Here is a 17,117-nt window from a genome sequence, read left to right on the forward strand (position 1 = left end):
TATTTTTCAACTATACAAGGAATAAAAAATATACATGTTTAAATGCATAACAGAAGTTATTATAAAATTTATAGAAGTTATATTATTTGACTGGCCAGACCAGGGTTGGTCAGTTTTGTGGGTAATGTCTCTCACCTTCTAGGTCTTTTTCAGACTCATACAGTTGAAACCAGATATTTACATACACTGAATAAAAAGATGTGTACATGGTTTGTTTGTTTTTTCCTCACTGTCAGAAGTAAAATTAGACCAGACTTCTCCTGTAGTTAGTTAGAATTAAATAAAATTATTTAAATTTTCAGTCAGATGAAAAATCTGTTTGATCTGACTGAAATTCAGACAGTGAACAAAAAGGTGTATGTGTATTTTTATTTGGTGTACGTAAACTTCTGGTTTCAACTGTACATGAATTCATGTGACTCTACAGGTCTGGCCATTGCCAAGCCTCTGTGTGGCTGATGAAAATTAACTAATACTTAAACAATTTGGTAAATGACAGTTAACTTATGATGTAACAAGGGGAACAGGTGGGTAGGACAGTTTGACAAGGCAGAGTAGGTTTCTGGAATGACCCCAACAACAACACTGCTAAAAATCTTTGGTCAATGAAAAGTCAGATTCACCTCAGGAAATCAATTGGTTTCTATGTAATCTACTAACTACACTGCAGTTCGAAGACAGCTGCTAGTGGGCATTTGGCCTAATACTAGTGGTGACATTTGAGTCGTTTTTTATAAATTTCGTCCTATTTCTATTAGAGAAGATAAACTTGTGCACTTAATTCCTGTTTTCAATTTTGTTATAGATGCATTTTACATAATCATTTGATGTGGTGAAAAAGATGAATTTATAGAAATGATCAAAGTCCAAACGGGATATTGATAGTTCATGCTCCTGAGGTGTATGAAAATTTATGAGTCACAGATGGTGGTTAGATTGTGACTATGCAGTACTATAGATCAACATAGTGAGGTACCTCCAGCTGCAATTTCAACTTTACCTCAAGACGCAAGATTTTCTTAACAAGTACTGGCTTCTTGGCCTTGAAATGCACACAGAGAGGGAAACAGGAGTTTGGCTGGATGATTCCTTGATCTTGTGGCACTACAAACTCGTCACCCAAGGTGTCCACGCCCTGAAGCATCCAAGATAGTGGCAAAACAGTCTTGTTAACCATCATGATGCCACGGCTGTCTCTCCTGTAGAAAAAAGACACAAAAAAAAAGCGTGATGAAAAAAAACGCAATGTTCAGACTATGCAGCTGGAGTTTGTGACTTCATCACAGTGACAATTTGTTTTCAAATGATCATACTGCAGTTAATTTGGATAGTTAATTTAAAATTGCTAACCCTCAACAGAAAAAAGTTGTCTTTATAGATTAGCTTTAAAATTATTGGGAGATGTTTTTTGTATCCATCCCCTTACACTTATTTTTAAAACCAACTGGCTGACACTCTGAGATGGGTCAAGCCACTTTAAAGTGAAAATTTATGTACCTGCTTATTTTTACATTAAATGTTTTTATGTAATTGTCAAAATCTCGAATAAATCTATTTTTCACGTGTTTGTTTCTGTATTTTTTCTTCTGTGAAAAGCAAAAATTTTGGTGATCATGATTGATTTGTAAAAGCTAATAAAAGATAAAAATATTCAAGCAGGATAATACTTTTTATAGGTGCTGTATTCCTGGAGTTTCTCATGGAATTAAGAAAGACATAAATCACATAAGGGACAATAGCAAGGTTCAATTAGATCAAAACAGAAACTCCAGTCTGTTTGCAAAATGCTAGATGTGGCAGAAAGCTGACACTCCACCCTCAACACACCATTCCCACAGTGTAACTCATTGCTGGTATTATGTTGTTGGGATGCCTTTTTTCAGAGGGAACTTGACTAGCAGCATATATTTTGGTTAAAGTTTCATCTAAACTTTGTTGACAAACGGTGGCTGGATACAAATTCTCACCAGACTTATTGATTTACATTGGTTACATTTTTAATAACAAATATATTGCAATTATGCACAGCTTTATGTTGGTTGCATACTTTTGCAAGGCAATCTATGTGTTCAAACATCAAAATGTTTTGAATAAAGGGTGTAGTACAAGGTTGTAGAGAAAGTGAGTACCGTAATATAAACCAACTAACTGTGTTCATGTGTGTTATGAATTTATTTTTAATATATATTTTTGTGTTAAGAACTGCTGCTAGACCAGAGGTAAAATCTGGTGTACTGCACCTTTTTTCAATGAGATTATTTTTCCAACACATTTTAAACAAATTAAAACTTAGGTCAATGTAAAAAAGATAATTCTGAAGACCTCTTTAAAATACATCAGAATATATTGTTTTTTGAAGGGAAAGCATAAAGAGGCAGGCAGAGGTTTGTGTTTCTTTACGTACTTGTGCAGCAGAACCTTGCCGAAGTTTAAATGGGTGCTGTCCAGCTCGACTTCTGGTCGGATGCCCCAGCAAGAGATTTGGATGATCACAGGCTCAGGATTGTCCTTGATATTACAAATTAAGCTGTCTTTTATCTGTCCTTGTTTTGTTGGATATGCATAGACTGTCAGCACCTGATGAAGAGAATATTTACATATACATGTGTTTTTGTTGCATCATCTAATGTACTCAACTAAGATCATTTTCATTGAGAAGTACTTCTTTCTGTCCTGGTGAGAGAGTCATTGTAGGGGGATCTAGCAGATATGTTGTGCCCTGAGTGTCTTGTTGGAAACTGAACGTGACCTCTGCCTCCATACCAGAGTCGTTACAAATTTCTAGCCTCTCAGAGTTTTCTGGATATGTGTTTTTCTTATACCTGGAGACAAACATGGAAATCTGACATTAAAAATATATCAGCTGAAACAACCCTATTTAAAACTTTCCAGTCTCTCACCTGTCTCTAGTTTTGCTGCAAAGTAAAGGTCCAAACTCAAAGTAACCAGGTTTAATTACATAGGTCTTCTGAAGGCCTTCTTTCTCTTGTGCTACCTTCTTAGATTGAGCAAAAACAGTCCTGTGGAAAGATTAATGATGTACCATTCAAAGTAATTGATTGATTGATTGATTGATTGATTGATTGATTGATTGATTGAAACATTAAAAAGGGATTCCAATTAGCTAATCAACAACAGTTGGAGCAGAGTACAGAGAAGTCAAATTAAATAACTGCATTATTAAGATTGTAAGACCTCAATTTCCCACACAACTTGATTGAATAATGCATACTGACTTGTAGTCTGTGGCGATAGAGGGATAGGTGCAAATTCCTCTGCATGTCAGTTGGTAACGTTTGGTGCTCCCCACTGACTCAAAATTGAAGACCTGTTCAAAAACTCCTAGTGATTCAGAGTAGAACCAGATCTTCAGAAGCACCTCAGAGCCAGCTGGTACAACCCAGCGATATGTGGTCAAACTACACATAAACATGAACATAATTAGACAGCTGAACAACTACTGCTCTGAAATACTTGTAAAGTGTCTGGATCGAAAAAGAGGAACTGCATAAAAGTGTGTTGGACCTCTCTGAATTCTTCAATTTTGTCATCTTGAATTGTTTTCTCGAGGGTGTTTGAGTGTCTCTGCCCTTTTTCTCTTTGGTCTTGTACTCCTTGTGACGTTTAACTGCCCTTTCCTAAGCACACAAAATGTACAATTTCAAATGCCATAAAACTAGAACGACCAAAATTTAGATGACAGGATAACATGAATGTTCCTTCAGTTGGATCTTTATCTTTACTTTTTTCTTGAAAAGGTTTTGGATACTGGTGAAAAAAAATGACCTGTGGAGTTTTTTTATGCGAGGATTCCTCTAGATCTTTCTTCTCATCATCCTCATCCTGGTCAGAGGGATTCAGGAAGGTGAAACATGTTTGATTAACTTTAAGTTGTTCCCTGTATTTAGGGAAAGCAACAACAGAGAGAGTAGTTGGGGGAACAACCAGGGGGCCATTTGGTCCTAAACCCAAGTCGTTCTCTATCTGTATAGGGTGCAAGAAAGAAACCATTTAGAATATGAAATCAACCTAATTATTGAAAAATATGAAAAATACTTACCTCTTCAAGAGAAGGAAGTACACTGTTTTTAAGCAGGTCAGTGAAACTACAACTCCCATTTGGTGTCACATTTATCACAATGTGAGGGATGACGTCCGGTGCTCTCTGGATAGCCTTAATGGGGCCTTTCTTTGTTCTCTTACTCATGTGTGAATACTGAGTGAAGATAAATGTGAATGTTGGCTTTAGTTTGTTGTAATCTTCACATTTTTGTTTTTCAAAATTTCTGACAATTTCAGACTCAGCTTTTGAAGAGATCCTTTACTTTTATTGGAACAAATATAATACGAAGGTTCACCCTGAATTTATGCTGAATATTTTTACAGTGGGGGAAAAACAAAACTGAAAGAATAAAATTAGAATATGAAAAAAGAAGGAAGTAAAGTGGGACACAAAGAAGAAAGAAAGAAAATTCAAGAGGTGGAGGTACGAAGGAAACAAGGAAGGAAGAAAAGACAAAGGACAAAAAAGGGAAAGAAATTTTCGAGGAAGCTAAAAAGGACAAAAGGAAGGAAATAAGAATCTATTCAAGGGAGGAAAAAACAGATAAGAAAGGAAGGGATGTGCTGTACGGCACAGGGTAGGAAAGAAGAAGGAAGGAGGAGGAAAGGACACAAAAAAGGAAGGTAAAAAATAAAGAAGCTAAGGAAGTCAAGGAAGGCAAGAAAGGAAACAACCAAAGGACAAAAGAAATTAACAACAAAGAAAGTAAGGATAGACACAAAGAAAAACAGAACATTTGGAAAAGAAAAGAGATGAGAATTACAAGTACTTTGCTAAACCTATGTAGACCTGTGGATAAATAAAAAAATCAAATTACATACGTTTCCAGAAACTGTTTTACTGTTCGTTCAATTTCAAAGTTGAGTCATTTTAAAAGAGTTGAGAACGTTTTAAGAATCCCAATATAATAATGACCTGATCAAATCTAAGGATGACAAACAGAAATAGCTTAACTTGTCAGATCCAATTCTATGAAACAAAATGTCATATTTACTCTTTTCTCTGTTATGGATTCATCTGAACCTGGAAGAGTTTCCTCAACATAACGAGAATCCAGGAGGAGGCCTTGGGCCCGGTCCCACTGCAGCAGGATCTGATCCACCATTGCCTGGATCTGATCAAATTTTTCAAACTCACTCTGTCGCTCATCCACAAAAAACTGAAAGTGGGAAGATATTAAAAATATTAATCCAGAACACAACAAAAAACTCCAGTCCTCAAGGGCCTGTACAGAACATACATTTTTGGTATGTTCCCGGTCAAACATAATTAAATCTAGTGCCTGGTTCCTGAAAATGGCGTTGTTTATCCAATATAAATTTGTAGAATACCAGCCATCAGGAACATCTTTTGCACATTGTTTATGCTGACCAAAAAATGAAATAAAACAAATTCATCTGATGAGGGAGTAACTGTGCCGACTTATTGGAGTTTATATAAATGTTTATTTAGAAAGAATCAGTGAAAATATTCAAACACAGACCTGCTTTAATTCTATTGAGTTTTTCCTCTTCGGAACTTCTACGGTTTCTAACTTTTCATCCTTTTTCTTCTTTTTCCTTTCCTTTTCTTTTGACTTGAGATACTCCTCATGCAGCCTCCTTTCTTCCTCCTCCTTTGCTTTCTGCTCAAGGTCCCTTCTACAATAAAAAAACCAAAAAGGCACCTTATTTTTATACAGTTGAGAACTATATTCAATTTACCGTTAAATTTCAACTCTCAATTTTTTATTTCAAGAGCAAAAATAAGCAGTATATGAAAAACCTGAAGCTCAAACAGTGCAAAATTACAATGCAAGTTGTAGTTTTCACAAGTTTTGACCTTTTTCTTACTTCAATCAAAAAAACTTTAGGTCAATCTACAACATTTAAATGAAAGTGAGGTTTTGGCTATCTCATGAAAAAAAACAAATCTGTTGGTTCATTAACAATCACTTTCATCTGATAAGTCCATAAAGGGTTTGCGAAATATTTCTTTAGATATACAACAGTTACGAAAGCATTTTCACATCTGTCTTTTCACACACAAATGAACTTGAGCAATACCTCAGTTTTTACCTTGAGAACTCTGTAACTCTAATTCAGAGACAACACTTCAGAAATAATAACGATCTGGTCTTTATCAGCTTTTAGGTTTTATTATTATTCACTTCATCTTTTGAATGTTCATTTATGTCAGTTTCAGTAAAGACAAATGAATGTTACAAATGCCCCAGATCTTTAAAAATTGGGTAATAAGCACTTATGGTTGTTCAACTGTAATAACTTAGACAGAAAATATTATTTTTGCAGTTTGTTTGATTGACACCAAAAACTTGATGAAACTTTTGTGAACAATGTTTCAACACGGTAGAACCACTTGTTTCTTAGGGTGGAGGAAAATTTGCTTACAAATGTGCATCCTACATTTATGCAGAAGATAAAATACACACCAGCTAATAAGTTAAGGAAGTAGAGCTCAAAAAGAAAAAGATTTTATACATGTGTCAAATCATTACCTCTGCTTTTTCTGTCGAAGTGTCTGCAAGTGTCGCTGGGTAATACCCGCCTTATGTTCGTCAGGCAAAGCATCGAACATTTCCTGATCCAACTCCCAGAACCACTTCTCCTCCCTCTCAGCTATCTCTTTCTGCAAGGCTTCTGCAGAAAATGCACAAAAAAAACCAAACATGTTCCAACCTTGTAATACAACTTTGGCATACAAATGTACATATCTACACTGTGAGAGACCCGGCAAACAATTTACCCTGAGCTTGTCTCTGTAGTCCTTCACGTTTTGTCAGGGCATCGTAGGTGTCAAATAAGTTGACTACATAGATGTGCTTCCGGTTACAGAATGCCTTGAGCACAGCTTGAAGCGAGCTTTGTAGAGAGTGAGTGTAAATAGATTCCAGGCCACTGATGACCATTCCACGTTGACAATCGTTTGACTGTTAATAAAGAATAATAGGAACATGAGGATTTGCGTATATTTTTTCAATGATACGCAAATCCGGTCCAGGTAAAAGATAAATTGTAATATTTTAGCTATAAGATTTGGGGTAAAAGACAAAATATCAGATTGGCATTCTTATTGTATGGTGAATATTGCCTTTGATAGCTACCACCTTGACAGATTCAATTGTGAAATTTTAATGCACTTAATTACCAAAAACAGAACATCCAGAACCATTGTGTGAAAAACTAAGTCCATCCATTCTGCCTGCACAGAAACTTTGTGGTGAAGAAGCACCCATGGGTTTCTCATAGTTGATTGTTATTTATTAATTGAATATCATAAATGTGAAATCTTCTATGAAAGCAAGATTTATTTCTAAACTAAAAAAAAGTTCTGGAGCCATGTCCTTCGAGCAAATATGAGCAAAGTTGAGATAGATAAAATTTGAGGGCATCAGTCATCTGTAAGCTTAAGACTGGCCTAAACTGGGTCAGCAACTTGACAATGGTTCCAAACACAGCAGGATATCTACATCAAAAAAATTAAGGTGTAGAAATGCTGCTCTGGAACCCTAAAAGAGCTGTGCAGGAATGTGTCTGCAAATGTCAAAGAAGACAAATAATGTTGCAAAGTATAGGCTAAAACTCCTCCACAACAATACAAGACTGATCAAACAGAAAACTACTGACTACTGATAATTATTGTTTATAAATAGATGAATCATCAGATAGACTTGATTTTAAGGCATCGTCCCCATATGCTGTAACCAGTAACTATCTGTTTCATTGTGCAATCTCGGTTATGTTATAATTTAAAGTTTGTGTTATCTTAAATATTTAGTGTCTTATTAATAAAATTCTTGGGCATGTTGCTCAATTTTACTGTACCTGAAAACGTTCCATGAGGATTTCACTAATCTGGTTTTCAGATGGGAAAAAACGGAATGGCTGCAAATTCCCTTTCTGAAACAACAAATATATGTCAGCAGATAGACGTTGTATGATTTAATATGTGATTCTACATTATGATGAATAAGGGCTACACAGAGGATTTGAGTAGAAAAACATCACTACATGTACCACACTGGATTCTTTTGCTGAGATTTCTAACTTGTGATGAGATGAACTGAAATTTCTTTGGTGATGCTTTTCTATATACTCTGGGGGAGCTTCCGCAGTACCAACTGGAGTTAGATGCCGAACTGAGCTTTCAGGATGTGCGGCATGTTTTGTTTGCATCTTCTCTGTGAAAAAATGTGAAAGGTTTTCTTGTTTTTTGGTGAGTTGAATTAAATCTTATTTTTAAACTGCTTAAGTGAAATTTTAGGCTTACCAGCTTCTGCAGCCCTTTTTTGTTCATATTCAGCAAATAGAGTATCATAAAGCTGTCTTACTGATAGGCTTACTGAAGAAGTGCCATTTTGAATTGCATCTGTGACCACACCATCAATGCTCAAGCACGCTGTTCCATAGTGATTTGCCAGAGCCACTGCCAACTTGTTTTTATCTGACAAACAAGTTAAGATTTAAAACAAAAAAGTTAGAGTTAAATCAATTTTACTTTGAAAGAGCAGATAAAGATGCACATTTTTACCTGCCAAAGGGGCTCCATATACAATGATGGCAATTCCTCTGTGTTGTACTGTTTGTCCCTCCAGGGAAAGGTCCAGATCCATATAGCGGGCAATCGCTCTGACCACAGGGGTCAACTCTAACTTTCCCTGACTGATTCCCTCTTTGGTCAATTTTGAAAAAACTAAATGAAGACACAATAATAAATTAATAGTGAATAAAACAACCTTTTTCTTGTGCCTCTTTTGTAAGCTGCTTACAAAATTTATCTGATTTCAACCTACAGGGGTCCATCTCAACTGGACCATCACTTGGTTTTGATTTCTCCTCATCCTTTACTGTGCCACTTTTCTTTGAATCAGCTTCTTCTATGCCTTCATTCTGCTCTGTAGATAAGCAAAAACAACTATTTTGCTAGCATTAAAACAAAGACTGCAATCTGCTAAAAATTAGTGTTTTAGTAAAGTTACCATAATCTTTTAGCCGAGAACAATATTCATGCAGCTCCACAGGGAGGCCCTCTCCAGGGGTCCTTGGGGGTAGCAGCAGCAAGTTGTTCTCATCATATTCTGGTATAGTCCGCAGGGTCTTAAAGGAAAAAAAGAGGGGAAAAAAAACTATATGAAGAATGATTAAAAAAGGGAACATTGCTTCTGGTTCTGAGTTTTAGTTTGGTTTTACACATTTTACCCAAAATTATTTAGACCCCTAGCAGATTAAGATATAAAATTACTTTTATTCAATCACAAATTTTGTTTTTGACAGGAAATGAGACAAACAAATTCTGAAAAGAGTGATTGCTCTAAATCTAAGCATAAAAATCAAATACACTCAGGGAAGAGGACCTTACTGTTAAAGTCATGCAGTATGATCTGATGAAACTAGAATTGCCTCATTGACAGCTGAAGGAAAAGGGGGAAGCTTTTAAGTGTGTGCCGAGTCTGCCAACCATCAGTTGTGAAGTACTGCAGTGGTGGCCTGTTTTGTGGTTGTTTTTCTACTGGAGGGAGTTATGTATGTCACACAGTAGAAGGTATTTTTGAAAAGATCTACCAGGAATGAATCAGTCTGGAAAAACCTCAGCAAAGCTGAAAGACCAATCAAGCCTTAGCTAGTTTAACTTTAGAAAGTAAAAACCTTTAGCATCAAATTCTGGTTACGTTAGGTAGATATACAGAGTACGGTACTATAAACCATAAAATTACTTTTCAATACAATACATCAGACATATTGTTTCTAAATCTTTAAACAAAGCTACCTCTTCTTCCTTGAGGTACTGTGTGTCAAACTCAAGGCAGTAAAACTCGATGGGAAAGGAGGAGAGGTTTTTCACTGTGACCTCAGATTTAGATTCTGTGCTAAAGGGAAGACCGGGTCCGAGCTCCAGTACAGATGGGCAGAACTCGAGGAGTGCTTCTTCAGCCTGACCCTTAGCTGTAATGAAGACCTGCTCAATGCTGTCTTCGACATGGACCACCAACCGTCTGCTGTATGAACCCTGGAAAACAAAAACAGTTTTCAAACATTCTTATAATAGTCCTGTTACACTTGTTGTTGCTTAAACAAGAGTGTTGGTTTCATTTGAATAAAAAGGATCCGAAAATTAATATAATCTCTACCCCGTGAATAGGGTTGAACTTGACGTGGATGGTAACACATTCGTCAGGATCCAGCACACCACAGCAGGGAAACACCTGGAATATCTTTGGAGGGTGCTGTTGATGCTGCAAGAATATTTACATTTATAAAGAGCTTATCAATGAGAAAAAATATCATGTAACATTTCAAACACTAACCAAACATTTTCAGAAACAACCTTAACATCAAGTCAAAGAGAATTGTCGTAGTTGGTTATTATTAAACAACATTAGTGGAGAAATAATAATAAAAATAAAAAAATAATTAAAACATCACACCTTTTTGAGAGGCTTCATCTCTTCAGTTATCTTCCAATGACATTGTACAGCCTCACAGTTTTTCAGCTGCAGCTTTTGAATCTGACAAAAAACATTCCCAAGCGTGATTAGTTTTGCAAAAAATAAAAAAATCGAGTGGGAGAGATCTACCTATAACAATTAATCGTCAGTGTTTGACATAAAGCAGAGCACTTATGCTCAATCATCTGAGGATTATTTTCAGCTGAACATATTGTCATCCAAGGCTCATGTACTTCTGAGGATGTTGACTCTTTGCAACTCTGTCATCCCGATGTTAAACTAAATTACAAGATGGCACGATAGAGAGGCAACATGTAGTTACCTTGTTAGTGCTACTCATTCATATGCAACACATTCTGTAATTGAGTCTTTGGACTTTCACTTTTCTTTTGCATTCTTCCAAAAATAAATCATATTGAAATCTATAATTAAGTGTTATACAGTTTATACAGTTATAAAAAAATATGTTAGCCAGTGCATCCTGGCTATATTTGCGAAGGATTAGATGTTTTTGGAAGTCTGAAATCTTTACCATGCCTCAAAACGTTTTTATGTTTTGTTTATGTACATATACAAACTTAAGTGTATTTATTCAGATTTTATATGACGGACGTATACATAGTGTTTCAAAACTGTGAAAGGGGAGGTCAATAATACATTACTCAAAAAAGAAATGATAAAAAAAAACTACAAATAGAAATCTGCCGTGTGTGGTGTGTATTTTTCTCATCCCATTTGCTCAGTTACCCCTGGATAAAATCCAGTGCAACTCACTGCAAATGAAATTGATGAAAGTTAGTGGTTGTAATGTGACCAAGTATGAATACTTTGACAAAGCACTGTATGTCATCATAAATGTTCCTTTTCAGGATGTCAAAGGTAATCTGGGATCTGTGAAAGAATGAATGTTCTTTTACCTGGCACATGCCACACTGCACTTTGTCAAAAAGCAGCAGATCCATTGAGGTAGTGATCGCTGGAATACTAATGTTTGCACACAACTCCACCTGCACCACTGGGCCATCTGTGAGCTTTAAAACCAACCAAAAACATCATAAGTTAGCAATCCTTCAATGGTTGTCAGAATCAGCAGACAAGTAATATAATAATGTTAAACTTAATCATAATAATTGGGATTTCTTGAGGATACTTGTGATCACCTGTATTGGCAGAATGACACTTGTCTGTCCCACCTTTCCTTTGGCAGAGAGATAATCAAACGTAATTGTAAAAGTCTGACTTTCACCCCTGTGAAGGTTCTTTATGTTTTGAAATTCTGCTGTGAAGCCTGTGAAAGATAATATTAAATCTCACTTGCACCATTATTGATTTTACAATTCTTTCCAAGTTACAATGCTGTTTTGTTAAAAAGAATATGTTTTTCAAGTAGCTATATGATCCAAAAAAAAAAAAAAAAAAAAACAGAAAACAAAATAATATAAATATAAAGAAAGGAAGGCAGAGATTACAACTGTGCTTGTGTCACCTGTGCCTGTTAGATGTTTGCAGTAGGCATGGAAGGTCACTGGTATTAGCCCATTGTTTAAGATGTTCACTGTCTGATCGAAGATTTTGCCTGGAAACACCAAGCCAAAATCCAGGATATATGGTGGAAGCTTGAACCTGGCAAAAGAAAAAAAAAGAAACTTACTAAACTTTTACTGACTAATGATTAGAATTTGATTTATATAATAGGCCATAAAAAATCAGTCACATAAAACTCTAATTTAACTTGTTTAGAGTAATTAATTTAAGCAAAATTCTAAGTCAAGACCATCTTTAAAACTAGAGTTTTGTTTCAACTTACTTGTGTAAATCCTGCCAATGTGAAACAGAACTTGGTGAGTCACCGAGCTCCCACAGCCTGTCAGGCACATGGGCATTATCTTTCACTAGAAGTCTCTCAACCTCCATTTGGATCAACTCTTCACTCTACAGAAAGCAGGTGGAAAAGAAAAAAGAAAACAGCAGAGCAAGACAAAATGGGAAAAACATATCAGATTACAATTTAGCTGTTTGCCTTTTTTCTGTTTATTATTACTGATTTGTTAAAGCATATGAATGAATAAAAGGAGGAAGTGGCAATTGAGAAACTGAAAATATAGTTATTCTTCCAATAATGTCTTCAGATGTCTGCTAAAACCTGAGATTATGTTTCCAGCCTGCACAATCTTTGTATTTCACTTGTCCATTATATGTATGTGTTACATCTTCTTGCATGTTTTTCTTCCATCTTTACTTTTACTTGCTAGTTTGCTTTTTCCTGTTTTACATATTTAATGGACAACTGTTTGCCAATGAACTGCATTTAAATGTGGTTTATAAATGTAACATTCCTTCTTATATGCTTGAGGTTAGATTGATCAGACAGGGATAAATTTCCTGAACTTCACTGTGTCCCCTTGTTTTACTATCCATTTAATTTCTTTCACCATTCGTCCTTTCTAAATCAAAACTACCCATTTTTAAATTTATTTTAAAACTTAATAAATTACAACAAATTGTTTGTTTAAAACATCCTTTGGAAGAGGCTAATGTGCTTCTGATAAAAGACCATAACATGTTCTTTATTATAAAATTCTTTTTTGTATAGGATGAACTATAGACAAAAAAATCTAAAGTTCTTAAGTTCTTTATTATCATAAAATAAACTATCTCACTTTATGATAATAAAGTAAGATTGTGATTTATGACAATAAAGTAAGATTGTCTTAAGACAATACATTTAAACTTTTGAGAAACTGTTTGAATAAAATTATATAAATTATATAGATTTTCCTAAATAAGTAAGCAAGTATTTTATATCCATTTTACTGACCAATGGCCCACAATCAGGCTGTTGTTCAGCTCCTTCTTCAAGTGTAAGCTCCTGACTGGCACTCTGTGCTTTCACAGCATCATGGGCCTGCTGCACCACATCTCTGTAGCACTGCTCTGCTGCAAGAGAACCACACAATTACTCCAAGTGTCTATTTGGGATAATATTATCCCAAATGCAGTCAACTGGAAGATTTCAGAACATTTAGATGCTGTGTGAGGGCGTGTGTGTGTGTGTGTGGGGCAGGTGATAATTAACTACTGTCATAATGAGTAATATAATGTATTTCTTTTGGCAGAATCTGTGACCATCTGAGTGAAGGTGTGAACATACACAGGTTTTGTGGCAAATTCAGTTGGATTCTTGGGAACACTCCCACCCCGGTTAGCGTGACCTCCTGCGGCGGTAAGAAAGCCACCTGAAGCAGAAACTGCTTCTTAAACACTTCAGGGATGCCAGGCAGGTAAAGTACACGCAGGTGCTTCTCTGAACCAGCACTAATGTAGCCCTAACAACACAGAATGTTAAATGATAAACTCAAATCACACCATGAAAAATTCACACAGGAGCTTCTATTATGATTGACTCACCACAGATGGAATAACTATGGGCCACCCAGGTCTGATCTTCAGCCTCTCGTGTTGTTCACCACTTCCTTTTAATTGCTGTGTATCTCTGTTGTCATCATCTGCCTTAATCAGTGCTCCATCTCCTTTATCAACACCTTCGTTCTCCTTTGCATTTGGAAAGTATATGACGCTGAAGTCAAAGTCCACTTTGCTGGTATTGCGAACACACATTTCAACTTCACCGACACAGTGAAAGAGCTGGAAGAAGGAGAAAGGAAATTAAAACATTATAGCTTGAAGATCACATGAATAGAGCCTTGTGACAATGAACACATAAACTGTTCCATCTACTTTTGTGTAGTAAACACAAAATAAAAAATTGCAACCTAGAAAAAAAGTTGTCAAGATGGCTTTTTGTGCTTGAGGGTCATAAAAATAAAGGAACTGAAAGGAATTTAATAAAAATTACAAATACTTCAATATGAATGAGCTGGCCTGTTTCAGGTGAATTTGCTCAAATAATTCAAATTTCTGATAATAAAACAACATTTGGAGTGTAAAAGAGGAAGAAAATGAAGAATGCTGAATAGACAGGAGGGTTGGATAAATGTTCTGCTGAATCGGTTTTTCACCTAAATAAAAAAATCAATGTGTCCTTGTTTTGAATATCAATGATAAGTCTCAGTGGCTTGCATACGTAAATAGAAGGTGCAAATGAACAAGACAAAAGTGTGGAAAACTGACTGAAGACTGTGGCATTTAAAGTTAACAATTCATCTAGTTTCCCCTATAGAAAATCTGTATAAATATATTAATTGAATTGATGAATATTAACTTATCTTTTATATCAGCAGTTGTTTAGTTTGTAATCCAAACATTCTTCTGCCATTAAAAGAATATGGTGAAATAGTGCAAAAAGTGAAAAAAGACTATGCCAATTCATCACTGAAAGTACTCAAACAAACCTCTGAGGCCTTTACAGAATAGCCATGCTTGGTACGGAGTTTACACTGTTCACAGGTGGACTTGTTGGCAAAGTAGATTACGTATTTATTTAGAGGTATGAAATAGAGGGAGCTGAACTAGTATGCATGCCACAATTTTCACATTTTTTATTTGTAAAAAAGCTGGAAACCTTGCATTTTTTCCTTTAGAGTTGTGTGATATTTATTATTCCACATAAAATTCCAATGGAATATATTAAAGTTTGTGATTGTAAAGTGACAAAACATTCAAAAGTTCAAGTGGTAGGAATACTTTTACAAGGTACTGTAACAATCATATTACACTGCACGAGTTGAGTAAACTCAAAGAAATCACACAGATTAGTCTTACACCCTTTAATATGGTCAGCATTACCATCTTATATTGCAGTATGTATCATCTTATCAACATTTCCAAACAGTAAATTGGCTTTGGGCAACTCATAACACATCGATGAGCAAACATATGCAAAAGAATATAAAAAGCAAGGTAAAACTAAATAATGGAAATTACTTGATCCTTCAGGTGTTGCGTTTCAAGTCATAAGATGGTTCATTCTTGATTGACATGCAACAAAACTGAAGTTTAAACTTTAATGAAATGTACAACTCATGAGAGTGCTTCCAAACTTCTCTCTATTCGTGAGGTCAATGTGCAATGGTTAGAAACTTCATGTGATCCCATCACATGAAGTGATAGGATCACTTCATGTTCATCAGCTGGTTGGACAATCGGTCCAGACCATGTGGGAAACCTCTGTTGTTAATTTATCTCCTAAACTCTGACAGTTTTCAGTATTTATGAGAAACAACTTAAAGTAAATAATTCTCTTGTAAAATGTCTAGTGTAAAGCAACATTGCCAGAAAAAAAAAAGAATCTAAACTCCACAATTTTATTTACCTGAAAGCCGAAGTCAAGATGTGAGGATTGAAGACTGTAAGACATTGCTGAGGCTTCTCCTCTGACTTGGACTTCATATGTTGGTCCATCTTCAACATAGCACTTAGCCACCACCTCCCTCCTGATGTTCTCATGACCAAAGAAAGAGAAAGTGACAAGCTGCTCATCTTGAGGCTGCAATACGCCACACATTGGTAAGATGTCAAAAACCTATGTAAAAAAAATAGAACAGTAGATCATTAGTGGGAAATACAAGGCTTCACCATAAATGAGCTGAGGTAATGTTTAGAGTTGCATTAACATGAATTCTGGCTCATTCACACAGCCTATGAGTCAGTATGACCACACACATCTGGCATTAAAATTGAAGTTATTGAGACACATTTTGATATTTGATCACTAGTCATCAGCTCTCATATTTAGTAAGAAATAAATGGGCCAGATGAGTATTATAACCACTATCTTTCTAAATATAAGCCTCAGGACGCTAAATAAACTATGGTCACATGAAATGTAGCTAAACTCTTTAGCACTGTAAATGGTAATGCAACTGAAGCATCATATCACATTTTTTCAGTTATAAATTGCTCTAAAATAAAAGTCCTACAATTGGCAGTATAATTATCTGCTCTCTGACAAACGAGGCAACTCTCTACTTTGAGGCTTATTCCAGTGTACAGGTGTGGATGATGAACATTTTTCAACTTCACAGCAGAAATGACAGAGGAAAAGTTGTTAATAGCCTTTTAAAAATCCATGATTGTCTACAAGTCCACATTTGCCTACCTCCTCCACATTCACAGGACGTAGTGTGCTGCTCTGGTCATCTGCTTCAGGACTGAGGCACACAGGCAATGGAGAAACCTCAGTCTCACTCTCTCGATAGTTAATTGATGCTTTTGCCGTTTCTGTTTTTCTGTGAGGGGAGAAGGATTTTAAAATACCAATTTAGCCAAATAATTTTTCTCCTTAGTAAACTGGAAATTCAACATTTGAAGATAATTTTGAACAATCTTTTTTCCTTCCATTCAGAGATAATGCAATACTCAAGTAGAAGAGAAAACGGTAAGCTCTCACATCCCAAAGAACTCAGACTCATTTTCTTTTAGTACTCTCGTCTCTTGTTCCCTGTGGGATCACGCTGGATGCATCCATCAAGTTAATTAAACAGAGTGTTCTATAATTAAGAGGAATTTTAATAGGCAGGCAGAAGGAAACAGGTCAGGATAGATTGCAATGAAATGCTGAATAAACATGGATGAGAATGAAAGAGATGCAGCAATTGAGGTCTTCTTAAAGCTCGCCAGGAAAAACTATATATCAAATCACTAAAGAGT

The 17,117-nt window shown here is 35.7% G+C and overlaps 1 protein-coding gene across 1 annotated transcript in view; it reads right to left on the reverse strand.

Annotated features, from left to right (window-relative positions):
• hydin (HYDIN axonemal central pair apparatus protein) overlaps nucleotides 1-17,117 on the reverse strand; it is a 75,009-nt gene that overhangs the window by 24,293 nt on the left and 33,599 nt on the right. The window contains 30 exon segments of the mRNA XM_032586214.1: nucleotides 1,001-1,199; nucleotides 2,405-2,577; nucleotides 2,663-2,822; nucleotides 2,901-3,020; nucleotides 3,237-3,419; nucleotides 3,526-3,638; nucleotides 3,787-3,984; nucleotides 4,061-4,216; nucleotides 5,058-5,222; nucleotides 5,547-5,703; nucleotides 6,561-6,702; nucleotides 6,809-6,992; nucleotides 7,888-7,962; nucleotides 8,080-8,243; nucleotides 8,333-8,506; nucleotides 8,594-8,755; nucleotides 8,856-8,957; nucleotides 9,042-9,159; nucleotides 9,830-10,069; nucleotides 10,191-10,295; nucleotides 10,488-10,568; nucleotides 11,426-11,539; nucleotides 11,669-11,796; nucleotides 11,995-12,131; nucleotides 12,316-12,440; nucleotides 13,327-13,445; nucleotides 13,660-13,834; nucleotides 13,917-14,153; nucleotides 15,781-15,990; nucleotides 16,567-16,696. Of these exon segments, the coding sequence (XP_032442105.1) occupies nucleotides 1,001-1,199; nucleotides 2,405-2,577; nucleotides 2,663-2,822; nucleotides 2,901-3,020; nucleotides 3,237-3,419; nucleotides 3,526-3,638; nucleotides 3,787-3,984; nucleotides 4,061-4,216; nucleotides 5,058-5,222; nucleotides 5,547-5,703; nucleotides 6,561-6,702; nucleotides 6,809-6,992; nucleotides 7,888-7,962; nucleotides 8,080-8,243; nucleotides 8,333-8,506; nucleotides 8,594-8,755; nucleotides 8,856-8,957; nucleotides 9,042-9,159; nucleotides 9,830-10,069; nucleotides 10,191-10,295; nucleotides 10,488-10,568; nucleotides 11,426-11,539; nucleotides 11,669-11,796; nucleotides 11,995-12,131; nucleotides 12,316-12,440; nucleotides 13,327-13,445; nucleotides 13,660-13,834; nucleotides 13,917-14,153; nucleotides 15,781-15,990; nucleotides 16,567-16,696 (4,546 nt within the window).

This window comes from Xiphophorus hellerii, chromosome 2, assembly GCF_003331165.1.
Source record: "Xiphophorus hellerii strain 12219 chromosome 2, Xiphophorus_hellerii-4.1, whole genome shotgun sequence".
NCBI lineage: Eukaryota > Metazoa > Chordata > Actinopteri > Cyprinodontiformes > Poeciliidae > Xiphophorus > Xiphophorus hellerii.